Genomic DNA, 15711 nt, shown 5'->3' on the forward strand with positions numbered 1-15711 from the left:
GATTTTAGGGATTACTCGTGGTTAAGGTTAGGTTTAGGTGTAGGGATATGCTCAAGATTAAATTTTTGGATCAAATTGTTGTTACAGGGTCAACTAAATGTTGACCTAGGAACACATCTAACTCAGCAAAATCAGTAGGCTACATGCTTCGGGAATCGCGATACATTAGTCGCGTTGTGTGGTTTAGTGTTCACAAATTTTAATGATTTTCAGTTGGTTTACGACAGCCTTCATGTTGACAAGGATGCATGAAAGAAACATCCTTAAACAAGTAACCTTTTCACCTTTTCTTCCATCATTTGCGGATACAAACATGAGCAGGTGAAAGCTCTTTGTTGGAAAACGATCCAACAAAACTGTGTCAGCAAAGGACAGAGTTCGTCCTGAGAGGTGGTCAAGATGGACGAGATGAGAGACAGAAACTCCCCTGCTCATAAACCTCCCAGACCAGAGGGAAGGTGAAGGTAATGATGCTTTCAGCTTTGAAAAGAACCACACGTTTATTTGGTTATTTGGCACAGCATAAACCAAATCTACCGTCCTACCAATGTTTTGCATCATACAGTGAAAGTAGCCTACTGACCTATTCACTCCAAAATTCAAAAGAAATAAGATGGTTAGATTTTTAATTATTTTCATGACAGTCTCTCCCCAATTTTTATTACTGCAATTTGTAGTTTGAAATAAAATATATATGTGCAAAATATATTGTATTCTTTATATTGGGATGAAATGGGACCTGGACATATTTCCTTATGCACTTGTAGATTTTATTCAAGCCAAAACTATTATTTAATTGTCTATAGAAAATTTATACAGTAATAATAAAATATTATGAATATTCTCTGTCTGGTCCATTAGCATCTTCAATAATGTGCAGTGAAATAAGTCTATGAAACCAAATGTTTAATCTATTTTTCAAAGAAAAGAGGCCGAGTTGTGTCATTCCACTATACTTTCTGAAAAGTTATATTTCTCTGTCTGTTATAGACATTTTTCTATTCCAGTTGATAGACTTTTTGAGATATAATTTAGTTTCCCATCTTTTGTTTCTGCTTAACTAGAGGATTTACATCATCTTTCTGTCATCATTTACTTCTGTCATATTTTGCAAACTTGTATGACTTCTTTTCATCTTCAGAACACAAAAGAAGATGTTTTGAAGGGAGTTGGGCTTCAACCAATACTGGATTCTATAGACTTTTATTGTATGGACCAAAAAATAAAAAATAAAATAAAAAAAATAGACAGACTTTTAAAAAATCTTCTTTGTTGTTCCACCCTACACAGTCATAAAGTTTAAGAGCAACACAAGAGGAAAATGTTGCCGATTTTTTTTATTTATTATTAATTTAAATCTTCTGCACAAATGTCTTAAACAAGCCTTGTGAGCAAGTTTAAATTCTCACAAATATAAATATTTAGCCAGTCAAATTAAGCAGTGCAATGATGGCAATTTGGAAATTCTCTTGTATTTCCAGGCTTTTTGTGAGCACGGGAACCGGTTGCAGTGAATTTACCTCATATTTTTCACCCCATAACAGCTGGTGAATAATTCCTTCTATTAATCCAGATGAAAGTGAAACACCCAGCACACATGGAAGGGAGGCATCAGTCTCGATGTGCTTAAGATCTCAGCAAGTGCAGAGAACTTCAGGGTTTCCCAGGATGACTGCGACTTGAGAGGAAGGCCAACTCCCAGCTGAACATCAGAAGGAGATCCCAGTGTTTTTGAGCATTTCTGTGCTACTGGTTACTGATTCATTATTAATAAGAGCACTACGCATCTGATAACTCAAGACACAGTTATTATCAGACAGAGTAATTTAAATAATAACATGATCAACACTCATACTGTTTGTTGGCATGCACCTAGTTTGAATATTGAGGTTGATTTCACAGGAAGCACATCCAACCTTTCTGATCAGGAAGAAAGTTTTGGTAGAAGTTCTCCGGCAGTGCTGTCCTGAAAGTACCTCACCACACTTCACAGGAGCTTGTGGGAGTGACTGTGAAGACTCCTAAACCTGACAGCAGCAGACGCTCAGTTTCTGCCTGTTTGAGGAGTAAAAAGCAAACAGACTTTGTGCGTGGCAGTGCCTAGATCTGTAACAAAAGCGAGTGTCAACAGCACTGATCACAGGAAAATTACAACTAGTTGTTGTTTTACAGTGTACAGGGACATTTCAATGCCACACACACACATACACAGACTCTGTTCCAAAACCTCCACAGGGCACTTCAAAGGGAGAAAGTCACCTCAGTCACGGGTTGTTCCAAGTAATGTTTAAAAAAACATTGCTTATCGCTCATGTTCTAGTCATTTTAACCTATGGTTTTCTTTTCCCCAGAAGGCCAGTTAATGTTACTAACTTTGTTCACACAGCATATAAGAACTTGTTTAAATGACTGGTCTAAAAAATGATGTTTATAAATGTATTACGCTATATTATTACCACATACTGGATTTGTATGTTTTTGTGTAATGATTTTATTTAACTTTTTTTCTTTCAATTAGCACAGGTTTTGTATGTGATTTGGCATCGTAGCTTATGCAGCTCACTTTTTGAGTGAACACTGACAAAATTAACCACAAATAATGCAAACATTTTTCAACTCCTCTTTTTGCATAAGTTTGCATAAGCATTTGAGGTGTATTATTTACGATTTGATGATAATATTGCATAATGGAATTACAAGCAATTTACAAGCAAAGGTTAATTACTAGTGCATTATGAATGACCAAATTTATTATATTTTTTTAATTTGTGTCACACATCACAATTTGGATAGAATATACTTTTGTCTAAAATAATAAAATAATTCAGATAAAAGTAAAAATAATTTTTGTCATTGTTGGAATTGTGACTTCCCTTTTTAAATGTAATTTCAGGAATAAATGGATTGTTTCAGACACAATTACTTGACAATTACTTCAATATAAGTAACATACAATTAATAAACTCATCAATTTAATATTCTACTTTGATACTTTTCTTCATATATATATATTTTTTTTCTTCAGGAATCTTTGATGAATAAAAAGTTTAAAAGAACAGCATTTATTTGAAATTGTTTATATATATATATATATATATATATATATATATATAGAGAGAGAGAGAGAGAGAGAGAGAGAGAGAGAGAGAGAGAGAGAGAGAGAGAGAGAGAGAGAGAGAGAGAGAGAGAGAGAGAGAGAGAGAGAGAGAGAGAGAGAGAGAGAACAATGTATTGCCACCTTTGATCAATGTAACGCATGCTTGTTGAATAAAAATATTAATATATAGCATATAATGCATCGCTAAATTTAATCAGTAAATGGACATTGTTTGTAATGAGTTATGCTGCCTTCTAAGAGAAATAGTTGTAGAATCAATAAAACATTTTTTATTAAGGAACTCATTCTAGTTCAACCTAATTAAAAATTGACTAGTTTACATAAGACATATTTTAATGCTTAGATTATCAAGTTTTTAGTTTAACAAGCCAAACTCTAGAGTCTCCAAGTGACAGCAAGCCAGCTCACTAGGGTTTGGAACAGAGCCAGAGATATATTAATTCAGCTAGATTTCTGTGAAGCGCGCACACACACACACACACACACACTCGCTCTGTCTTTATAAAAATCAGAAAGTGAGGAAAAGAATGACACCAATATGCAAAGGTAAACTAAGATGTTTTTTTTTATTCCTTTGTTTTTTCTTATGTATATATAGATCTATTTTTTATTTTGTTCCTTTTTCTACATACAAGTCCTTATGTCGTCATGCTGGGTGCAGCTTCGGTGAAGTAGCTCATGCAGGTGACCCATGTGGATATTACAAAGGACAGGCAAAAGACGGGGTGGACCGAGATCGAGTCCAGATCGAGCCGGACCACCGCCGGACTCCACTGTACAGTCACCAAATCACAAGACGTTTAGAAACGGGCTGACCAGGACCAGGAGGACGGAAGTCAGGACTCTTTGCTAAGACAAGGCTCAGATTCCCAAAAGAAAAAATTGTGACATCATCAACTGGCGTCTCACGCCATCAAAATCCCCTGTGACAGAAAACGGCAGCAGAATAGAAGGTGAAGATGAAATTAGGATGTTGCAAAAGAAAGAAAAAGTTTTTTTTTTTAAATAAAATCCCACAAGTCTCCTGTCCTTGAAAAGTGACACCAGCAGAAAGAGCTACTTTTTGCTGAGCCACATTTATGCAGAACCAACTGTGCTCATTAATTTCAGCCCGTAATCGTTTCCATTACAGCAAAAGGAGTCAAAGTGTACAGTCATTAATCATTACAGTACTGCAGATCCCCATACACTCATATGGGTCCATCAGAAATACATTACAGCACAAACCAATGCAAGGACACGGTCGCCCTGGCATTTAGAGGAAAGACCTTAAAAAGAAAATGCATGTTGCTTTTTGCGTGAAAAAATTAAAATTAGTAATACATATGCAAGGAGTCTACTGTAACAGCATCGGAGAGGGTCACAATATATTTACAGCAGTACATCCACTGTGTACCAGAATACTGAGAATGACGAGCGCGTCCCAGAGCCAAGTCAGTCCTGACTGATCCAACGCAAATGCACATATATAAAAAATACATTAGTTAATAATGAAGGAAACAAAACTCAACACAAGGCAGAACTGTAAAATCCTGAACAATCTTTGCACCAATAACCTTCTCGTCTTTTAAAAAATAGTCTCAGTTGGTTTATAATCTTCAAAAGGAAAAGAAATTGACATCTTTGGTGAAGATTCCGCAGCGATCTCTCAGTCGTGTTTCCATGATGTCTCTGCAGAATGCCAACTGGGCTCAGCAGCAGGTGCACAAACGAACACACTCAAACAGAAGGACGGACGGACAAACTGCTGGTTTCTTTAAAAGTTTTCAAATCAACCACAATCCCGCTGGAGAAACCTGATGCCGTCGAGAGGGAAAATTGGAAGGATTGTGCTGAGGATGAAGCAAGTCTGATTTCATGGAAGTCTCTCTGAAGAACAGGCTCTGTGAACATCAGCACTTTTAACAATTTTGAAGATTTTAAGAAATAGTTGACCGTCCTAAAATCATCATTCCAAACCTCTATGCTGTTTTCCTATTAGAGTCTCTGGACAATCTAAACTACCCAAAAAAGGACCATAAACCCATTAAACTACCTTTAAAGTAGTCGAGATTTAATGATTGTACATCTTTCCTTCCGCGGCAGCTCTCAGATGTTATTTTACATACTGTACAATACTGTTCAAAAGTTTGGGGTCTGTACAATAAAAACAAAACTAAACTATTCCTCAAGTATGCGCTACATTGTTCAAAAGTGACATTTAAGACCTTTACATTGTTTAAAAAATATTTCTATTTCAAATAAATGTTGTTCTTTTGAACCGTTTTCAACATTGATAATACTAATAAATGTTTTATTAGTGCCAAATCAGCATATTAGAAAGTTTCTGAAGGATTGTGTGACAACTTTATGATACTTTAAAGTACATTAAAATAGAAAACTAATATTTTAAATTGTAATAACATTATTTTTTTTTCTCCTTTTATGGTATTTTTGATTTAATAAACACAGCCCAAACTTTTGAAAGATGTACAGTATATTCCAAACTGTATTTCAGTCATTTAGTGGAAGGGGAAGTTAAGTAGTGAATAATTTCTCACACAAGAATTCCAAGACCTGAAATATAGTACTCGAGTCATATAGAGCAATGTTGTGCTGATTTTATGGTGATCCTTTTAGAGCTTGACTTACAGCATACATGTTTGAGGAAATCACACAGTTTTCATTTTTGGGTCACCAATTCCTTGAAATACTAATGCAGCATTGTATCTTTCATTTTAAGTGTCAAATCATATGAATGAAAGTTCTAAATCCCAACAGGAGTTCATGCAATTCTTCTGCAATCTGAAAAAACCACCAAAGCCCAATTTTCTGCACATGAATGATCGGTGGAGAAAATACTTCTGCTCTATAACCTTAGCAGTCAAACATGCTGCACTGGATAAGTCATAAATCAAAGAGCGCCTGAGCTCCTGGCTTAGACCTTCCTACAGAACCCCATCCTCAAGGACACAGCTGAATTCAGTCTTACAGAAGCGTCTCTGAGGAGGAATGTAGGCATTCAGGTCTATGCAGGAAATAAAAAAAATCCTCAAACAAGACGCAAGGATAAAGTGAAAGTCAGAGTCGCCTCTGCAAACCCTCGCTTCTGCATGCAGATGACTTGTCAATAATAAACGTGCATTTTACAGACCATTCTGCCATCTTAAAGAGCTCCCACAATTCCCTGCTCTCAAACCTGCAGTGACTAAATGCAGCTTGAATGCATTTAAAACTAGAAATAGACTTCCCTACATGCTGTTTCATATTCATAATGATTCTAGGTTTGGTCCATCCCTCATGTGAAGCTTTAGACAATCTGGAAGTCATTTGGTGCTTGGAACGACATAAGGGTGAATTTTTATATTTGGATGAACTATTCCTTTAACATAACTGGATCACATTAGCAGGTCAGGATCACTGGGATCCAATGGAATCCATGCAGCTTAAAGACCATATAGTGCAGACATCTAAAAAGTAGGGCTTCTAAAATGGTCCATTATTGGCCAGTAAAGTATTAAATAAAGGGCTTTCTTTCAGCCTTGTGTAATTTGCACATGCATTTAAGACTTCTGAGAAATTTAAACAGCCAAGACACATTGTTTGACAACTTCAATGCACTTTGGTTGCATACATGAAACTACTCTATATTCCAATTTAAATAACTGTTTGGGAATACCGATTACATAGCTCTCAAGGAGCCATATGCAAAGAAATTCAAGTTTCCCCCTGAGGTCAAATTAAAATCTAAAATTTTGACTAGAAAGACGGCGTACGCTAGTTCTACACTGAAGTCCTGACAAAATAAGTTTGTCTATCTAAAAGGACCATGCTGTATAGGTACGATCTATGTGATAGATTTTTTTCCCCCTTCTAAAATCTGGTGGCAATGGAGTTAAAAATATAAATATGCTTATGTTTTGCATATCAAGGAGAACCATGCTCAAAAAGGTGAGCCAGCATTTTGGTAGGCTGGACCAGGAAACCTTCAGACCTGTGCGCACAGCGGTGTGGTCGACCTGAAGCCATTTACGGCATCAAGGCTTTGTCGGAACAACCCTCTCTCACAAAAAAATAAAAAAACATTTTTTTTTCCAGTTACAAATGACATTACGTCCTGTTATCTGCTAAAGGCTAATGCCGCTTCAAACTTTAAAACAAACATACGTTAGATGACAGTCTGCTTCTACATTACAAATTAAAAAGGCAGTCATGATTCACACAAAGAGAGCAAAATGACAGACACTAAAGGGCTCTTGGTTTGTCTGAGAACAAACAGCATCTCACACACACACACACACACACACACACACACACACACACACACACACACACACACACACACACACTCACACACATCCCCGCACATCAAGTGAAGTATTAACAGCTGGTTGTTGTCATGTCCTGGTCTTTTTATGTTCCCTCTTCAAGAGTTCAGTGAGAACTGGTCCTGTTCTATGGGTTTTTTCACCCAGGCGCCCAGACCTGCTTTGTGAAAGGCCTTGATGAGCGTTTGCTTGGCCGTATGGTACTCCACCGCTGCTTGTTTGGCTTCGTGGTACGAGCTGGGCTTGGGCACTTTGATAAGCAGAGTTGACGAAAGCTGAAAAACAAAATAAAAATAGTTTGTGTTTGCACTATATAATACCATACAAATTAATGTCAAACACACAAAAGTGCACAAGTTTGGTACATGAGCATTTTGTTTATAATGAACAGCACTACATTTTTTTTTATTGGAGTGATACATGTTAGTGGCATTTATAATGTTTGTAAATGTTTTATATTTTTGGTAAACATTTTTTGTACCAGTATTTGACAATATTTCTCAATGTAATAATGAAATTATTTGCCCTTTATAGATTTAACCAGGAGAGAACCTCCCTGAGATTAAAAATCTCTTTTATAGAAGTGTCCTGGCCAAGATCGGCAGCCCAGTTATATAAATACACATATGACAAACAACAATACGTCACAACAATAATATATCAATACAATACCGCACTATAAGCATTTGCAAATCATTAAATCATTTTTCAAATTACTAAAAGAAACCAACTGATTTAGCCGCAGTTTCATTTGAAGACAGTTCCAGTCTGATGGTGCAGCATATTCAAAAGCAGTTTTACCTAGATTAGTTCGAGCTGAAGGTACATGAAGATTATAATAAGACTGGGAACACAGTAAATAGTTACCAACTACTTTTTGTTGAATCACACAACAGAGATAGGATGACAAAAAAAAACAAAAAAAAACATAATTGCTTTGTAAATTAACAAGTACCAATGCATTTTCCTTCGAACAGCAAATGAATACCAGGCAACTCTATTATATAAATGTACAGTGAAAAATCTGTAATTAATACAGTTAATTAATACAATCTGTATTAAATCTTAAAGCACCATGATTCACAACTTTCAGGTAGGTAAGAAGATAAGAAGAGGCATGATGATGTACTACATACCCGTAGTCAAGAATCGGTAAATAATGAAAAGCAAGAAAAGCTGCTTCTTTAACTTTTGTCTCAAATAATTAATATGTGAATTAAAATGCAGTTTGTCATCAATTATGATGCCAGGTACTTGTATTCTGATACTAATGTGATCAGTTTCCCTTGCAACCGCATAAATATTGTTTTCTCAACATTTATGACCAACTTTAAAGAAAAAAAAACCTTGCTTAATATCAAATGCTAATTGTAAATCATGCAGCTTGTTGTTGTGTAAGTGTAGAACAATAGATGACAGTGTCGTCTGCATAAAACCTTGAATTTTCAATATTAACTTCTAGACAATTTATATATATATATATATATATATATATATATATATATATATATATATATATATAGTAAATAATAATGGCCCCAATACAGGTCCTTGGGGGACTCCCTTACCCACTTCCATTAAGTCTGATTTGATACCTTCCACTTCCAAACATTGAATTCTTCCCTTTAAATAAGCATTAAACCACAAGACTACATTGTTTGATAGACCCACACTTCTAAGCCTATCTAACAAAATTTCATGGTCCATTGTATCAAATGCTTTAGTTAAATTGATAAAAATTCATATAATAAATGTTGACATCATCTTTACTATTAAACCAAGTCTTGCAGTAAGTTTGAAAGCGAATCTGTGATAGCAGTACCTTAGAGTGTAGTCGTACCCAGCGGTTATATAGGGCGTGCTTACAGAGACGTGAGGCTCTGCCCATGTCATCCTTGCCTGTGGTGGCGTTAATGACTTCTAGAGCCTGATCTCCCACCGTCCAGTTCACACTGAAGTTAGGAGCCTTCCCCGGCTGCCGGGCCTCAGCGTTACTGATTCCTGCAAGCACACAATTACACTAATCATAGTCGAAAATCACACCCAGAAACGGCCTTGTAAAGGTGTTCATATTAATATAAAAACATTAAATATTATGCTATTATGTTATATTTCAAGAATATTTCCGTAAAGCATAAATGGCTCATTGTACTATGCATAACCTGTTTACCTGCAGACCAAGACGACAGGAACAAAAGGGTCGTTCTTTGAGTTCGGGTCGAGTACGCTATGCCTCAACATCCCACAACACAACATCAAATGGAGATTTTCAGTAGTGAGCCATTAAAAGCTAGTTCTGCTGGGAATCTGATGTAACCCAGTGCAAAAGCAGTGTTGGGTGTTTCTCTCGAGGCACTAAACAATGCGAGTAAAGATTTGAACTCAGATCACCGTATATACTTCTCCAAAAGCAGCCAACATCTCCCTGATGACGAGCGAGTCATTAATATTAGAGTGTTCTCTGGCTGTATTAACTCTGTCACCCCAACTGAGTTCTTTATTCATTGTTTCGTGCCATAAAAATATGTCACATTCATTTCAAAACTGTTACATGTGGTAGTTATGCATTTAAAAGATAATGCCTCTTTGAGTAGCTTTTAGTTATTTTTGTTAGAATTAGGAAAACTACTAGTAGTTTTTCTACTTTAAAATACAATTAATACTCAAAATTATCAATATACTGAAATATATTATGATGAATTTTGCAGCACTGACCATTATTGAAATGAACTAAATCAACATTGAATGGAGTAACTGAATAATTACAGTATTGTCTTAGTCTCATATTTGATGATGTTTGCATCATTGATTTTTTTTACTTTCCTGTTCATTACAGTGAAGCTGCTTTGCTTATATAAAGCACTATATAATAAAGGTTATTTGATGTAACTACTCGACCAAGTAGTTTAAACTACATTATATTTATGTCAAGAGTTTCTTAACCCTGCGATAGGCTGTACAGGTTTATTTTCTAGTGTGAGAGAGAATGAGAGAAATCAGCAGGGGATTCTGGGATTGCAGGCACGGTATGAATTACTGAAACAGGCTAGTATTAGAGAGCAGGCCCATCTAAATTACAGTAATTCATCAAACCACGAGGAAATTGAAGGCGAGTTGGGGGAAACTGGTAATACAACTTGACATGGGTGCCACTTTCAATGATTTGGGAGAGGAAATGCAAGCCAGTGTAATGTTGTCTTACCACTGAGCAGGGGGCGGTTGAGGGCGAATTGCTGGGGCAGGTCTTCGATGTCAGCGATCCGCTGGTACATGGCTCTGGAGAGATGATCAGCGTGATACAGGCTGCCCAGGATGATGCTGGAGAAGTAGATGGGCTCAGTGAAGTAGCTCATCAGAGAGCCCTGGATGCCCACCACGTTCCACCTGCAGGAACCAGCCCACACACCTCACATCAGTGTCCAGATTTTATATTGGGCATCAAGTGGCAACCTAACACAAACTGACCGTTCAGTTCGAAAACTAACAAATTAATAATGGAATTTATTCATGTTACTATTAACTGCATACACCCAACAGTATGCAGATAAAGTGAGAATGAAAATGGAGTTAGATTGGACACGCAACAATAAAAGATATGAGAAGCAAATTTGATAAGCCTATTTATTTTGTGCAGTTATTATTATTATTATAATTATTATTATATGAACTTATAATTTTCTTCTTACTAAATTAAATTACAATATAATTATTTGATAATTTTTTACATGCATTTATTAACCCCTGCTTTACACAACCCCATCAAATCAGACCACAACCCATTTTTATTACAATAAATTATCATTATTATGAATTTATTTATAATATAATTGATTTATAATTTCACATAATTGGGATTTTGCATTGATTTCCACTGGCCATAAGTAACCCCACCAGGCCCATTTTTAATAGAATTATGATTAATTTAATTATAATTACATTTTTTATAGCATAATTATTTTATTATTGGCATTTTGCATTGTTTCCCCCCTGTTGTACGTTGCAGCCTCATCAAAACAGACCAGCAACCCATTTTTATTGTAATTAATTATTACTAAATGTAATTATAATTATTTTATAACTTTTTTTTATTGTCATTTCATTTTCGTTTCGTTCTATAATTGACATTTTGCATGGTTTTCCCCCTGCGTTCCCAACAGACCCAATTTGATTTAATTATATACTTGATTATTACTAATATTGAATTAAATATAATTATTTGACACATCTTTTTCTTCTGGTGTATGCAATCCAATCAAAACAGCCTTGCAGCCCATTTTTGGATCCTGGCCCACTACTTGAACACTATGACTGCACCGTTATTGCACTGACTCGCCTTTACAATAATTCATTATTGTTTCTTTTGCTTTTTTTATAGCCTGAAGTTTTTCCAGCAGTTTGACATAATGAAACACCTCTGGGATTCCTAATCTCACTCCATCTAAAGGGCTATCAAAATTACCATTTACAGGCAGATGGAACATAAGACAATCATGAATTACATGAATCACAAAAAAAAAAAAAAATATTCTGTCCAGAAGCCCAGATGCAAATGATTTTCAGCAACATTGGAATGATAGTTCAATTAGTGCTGTTCTTCCAAACCACCTCATTTACATCTTCACGTGGTCGCAGACTCACCCACTGGGTCTCCCTCCTCTGCTGTACACAATCAAAAGGCCTAATCTAGCTCAAATCTGCTCCCCAAAACAACACATGCTGTATGCAGCTGAGATGAACGCAGACCCAAAAGATTGGAGGCGTTCTCTTCAGTCTGACCAATCAACATACTCAGATGCCAAAGAGACACAGTCCAACTTTTGCTACCTTTAATAAGACTTTGTTAGCTAAGCACTTCTCTCCAGCAACCAGAACACTCTGCGGTTTATTCAGTTTATGATGGAGGATATCTATACTACTTGCTAATTTACATATTTGATGACAATAACCTGGAGAATCTGGGATTTCATCCCTAAAAGTGTTCATTGCATTCATTTGTGTTTCGCAGAAGCCAGCAAATCAGATAAGATGTGTCTGTAACATGTGTACTTGTGAGTTTTTGAGTGTAATAAGCGGCCAGTGAATGGACTTTGGCTTGGTTGTCTTAAGACTAGCCCAGTACAGGAACATTTGATTCTGGCTGAACATTTGATTTGAACTCCCCCCACCAACCATGTCCCTGTTTGAGAGCAGAGCAGATACACACCCTGACGGATGAGACAACACCACACACACTCCTTCATCTCAGCAGATGAGCTGCTTTTCCTTGAGTGTGAGCTCTGAACATCACTTCTGCTGTGTGTGAGTGTGTCAGACTGTCCCTGAACAACACATAAACCAGCCCAGCCCTGACTAAACACCGCTTCCCTTTGAAAACCAGAGCAATAAACAGAATCAGCAAACAATCTGATATAAAACAGATACTGGAAACAAGAAGTGCTCATTGTCTGTCACAAACAGTATATATATATATATATATATATATATATATATATATATATATATATATATATATATATATATATATATATATATATATATATATATATATATATATATAAATACATACATACATACATACATATATATATATATCTATATCTATATATATATATATAAATATATATATATATATATACTGCATATACTAAAATTGGATCGATACAGAGAAGATTAGCATGGCCCCTGCGAAAGGATGACACGCAAATCCGTGAAGCGCTGGGGAAGTCGTGGCCTAATGGTTAGAGAGTCGGACTCCCAATTGAAAGGTTGTGAGTTCGAGTCCCGGGCCGGCAGGAATTGTGGATGGGGGGAGTGCATGTGTAGTTCTCTCTCCATCTTCAATACCACGACTTAGGTGCCCTTGAGCAAGGCATCGAACCCCCAACTGCTCCCCGGGCGCCGCAGCATAAATGGCTGCCCACTGTTCCGGGTGTATGCTCACAGTGTGTGTGCACTTCGCATGGGTTAAATGCAGAGCACAAATTCCGAGAATGGGTCACCATACTTGGCTGAATGTCACGTCACTTTCACTTTCAAAAGAGATAGTAGGTACACCCTCAAAAATGAAAATTCTAGTATTTTTTCCCCCACACTATAGAAGTCAATGGCTACCGTCTAATGTTTAACAACACCACTCAAAATATCTTCTTTTCTGTTCAACAGAAGAAAAAGAAACTTCTTAAAGATTTATGGAATGAAAAAAGATCAAACTAAATATTAAATAACTTTAATAACTACATACTGCAAATGAATAAACTATAAACAGATAATAAACAGAGACTGCATGATGAGGATGATATATATGTAGCATTGAGTGACAGTGAGTGTGTGTGTTTGTGTACTAAGGGAGGTATTCTCTCATTAGCAGAGACAGGACCTGTGTTCTCTGGTCACAGCTGTCTCTGAAACATCCTTATCTGTCCACTCACAGCTGCCGGGCGGCAGGAGACGACACACTGCCACACTGACCCCAAATGATGAATGAATGCTTCCTCCAACACTGCTAATGCTCTCTTCTTTTAACTAGGGTTACAGTAATGTTGAACCTATGCACTTCTTCCCCTGTCAATTATGAAGTCCGGTAAGAGCCAATGGGATCTTAAATTCATAAAGCCCATGTTCTCTTCTCAGCAGTGACAGGTTCAGTTTCTACCTAGCGTATATTAACCAGAAGGTTCTAGACTAATGCTTTTGCTGAGCTGTCAGTTATTCTAATGAAGAGGGCTAACAATAGCTCCGCTCCAAAGGTAAGGGAGCTGCCTAACTAGATAGCATTTTTAGAAGTAAAGGTAGGAAGAACATTATGCTCATTATGTTTATTATAACTGTAAATGTAGCATTACAATCGAAGAAAGCATTGCGACAAGCTCAGAAAGGAGAATTTGAATGTATACTTATTTAATTAAATAGCAACAAGTAGGATTTTTTTTCATCTAAATTGTGTCATATCTAAGTATATACAGTATATATTTTAATACAGTATATATATATATATATACACTAATAATTTTATTACACCATTTATATTAATTATTTATATTAACATTTACAAAAAAGCAATACATATAATTGTATTATATTTAATAATTAGCTATAATGTGACAGCTACTAACGGCTATAAACTTCTTAAATACTTTGTCTGCAAAATGAGGGCATTAAGTGTAAACCATTACTGGCCCTGGGACATCCTTAAAGTGATGGATACAGAGCATTCAGGTTCACTTACATTGATTTATTTGGCAGATGCATTTATCCAAAGCGACTTCAACTATATTCAAAATTCATGTTTATATATATGATATGTTTTTTTTTATCAGTTAGGATGTATATGCAGAAATTTGCATGTGTGTATACATGCTACCAAACTACCTTGCTATTTTGTCACTGCATGACATGGTGAGCAGCCTCTCGCCCTGCAGAACTCCGTCCCACGTCTGTATAGTGTTACTAGAGCGCACCGGGATGGTTCCCTCTCCAGACTCAATCTTGGTCCTCAGTTGGCCCCTTGCCTTCCTGTTTGGGTGTCTGTCTCCCTGGTCTGAGGAGAACAGAAAAAAAAAGTACAGGAATTAAACAGTGAAATAAACATTTAACAATGAGTGGCACTTACAGGCAAAACCTTTTAATCTACTTCAACCAACCAACAGATTTAATTGCATATAGAGCCAAGCAAAATGATTTAAATACAACACTCGAGAGCAGAATTAATCAGGCCACAATGGGAGTTGACAAAGCCAGCTAATTAAAAACACTGATGAAAAACAGCATTTCTGAAATGCAGTCAGACACTCAAGTGAAATTATAATGAAATGCGACCTGATCATAAGAGGACACGACCTGGTCTTAATTGAATACAACTATTCAATTTTGATCAGTGTTTGAGTAACATAACATCCCCATCCACCTCTCGCTAGATCCTGTATAAAGAACGGAAGAGCTAGTTTTATTAAAGACTCAGTCTCACCCTCAACAGCCGCCTCGTGTGGAGAGAAGATCCGAGCGTCTCCGCAAGGTGATGTGCTGATGTAAAGATGAAACTGGACGTTGTCTTTCAGCCGGTAGCCACGTTTGTCACACTGCGTGAATATGGACTTTTCATGCTCCTCTTTATTACTACTAAATTTAGAGACAAACAACAACAACAACAAAAAAAATTCACATACAAATATAAAACTGTATGAATATAATTATTTTGACAGATTGTGACAGCAATCTGAACTTTAACATGATAAACATTAACTATATTTATTAAATATCTTACACACAGATTTTTGATACCTAGTAAAC

At 36.3% G+C, this 15711-nt stretch overlaps 1 protein-coding gene and 1 non-coding gene across 4 annotated transcripts in view; one reads left to right on the plus strand and one right to left on the minus strand.

Annotated features, from left to right (window-relative positions):
• Positions 1–5698: 5698 nt before the first annotated feature.
• The window catches only part of LOC113052979 (double-stranded RNA-specific editase 1-like), a 122992-nt gene continuing 112979 nt past the window's right edge, over positions 5699–15711 (minus strand). For all 3 annotated transcript variants that reach the window (XM_026217541.1, XM_026217544.1, XM_026217542.1), the window contains 5 exons: positions 15389–15540; positions 14794–14962; positions 10628–10809; positions 9248–9426; positions 5699–7700 (listed from right to left, as the gene is read on the minus strand). In XM_026217541.1, coding sequence (XP_026073326.1) covers positions 7524–7700; positions 9248–9426; positions 10628–10809; positions 14794–14962; positions 15389–15540 — 859 coding nt within the window. In that variant the 3' untranslated portion in view covers positions 5699–7523. The remainder of the gene's footprint in view (positions 7701–9247; positions 9427–10627; positions 10810–14793; positions 14963–15388; positions 15541–15711) is intronic.
• On the plus strand, positions 13048–13152 carry LOC113053839 (U6 spliceosomal RNA). The gene has a single exon (XR_003277328.1). It is a non-coding gene; the product is annotated as a U6 spliceosomal RNA (small nuclear RNA).

Source organism: Carassius auratus, chromosome 34 (assembly GCF_003368295.1).
Source record: "Carassius auratus strain Wakin chromosome 34, ASM336829v1, whole genome shotgun sequence".
NCBI lineage: Eukaryota > Metazoa > Chordata > Actinopteri > Cypriniformes > Cyprinidae > Carassius > Carassius auratus.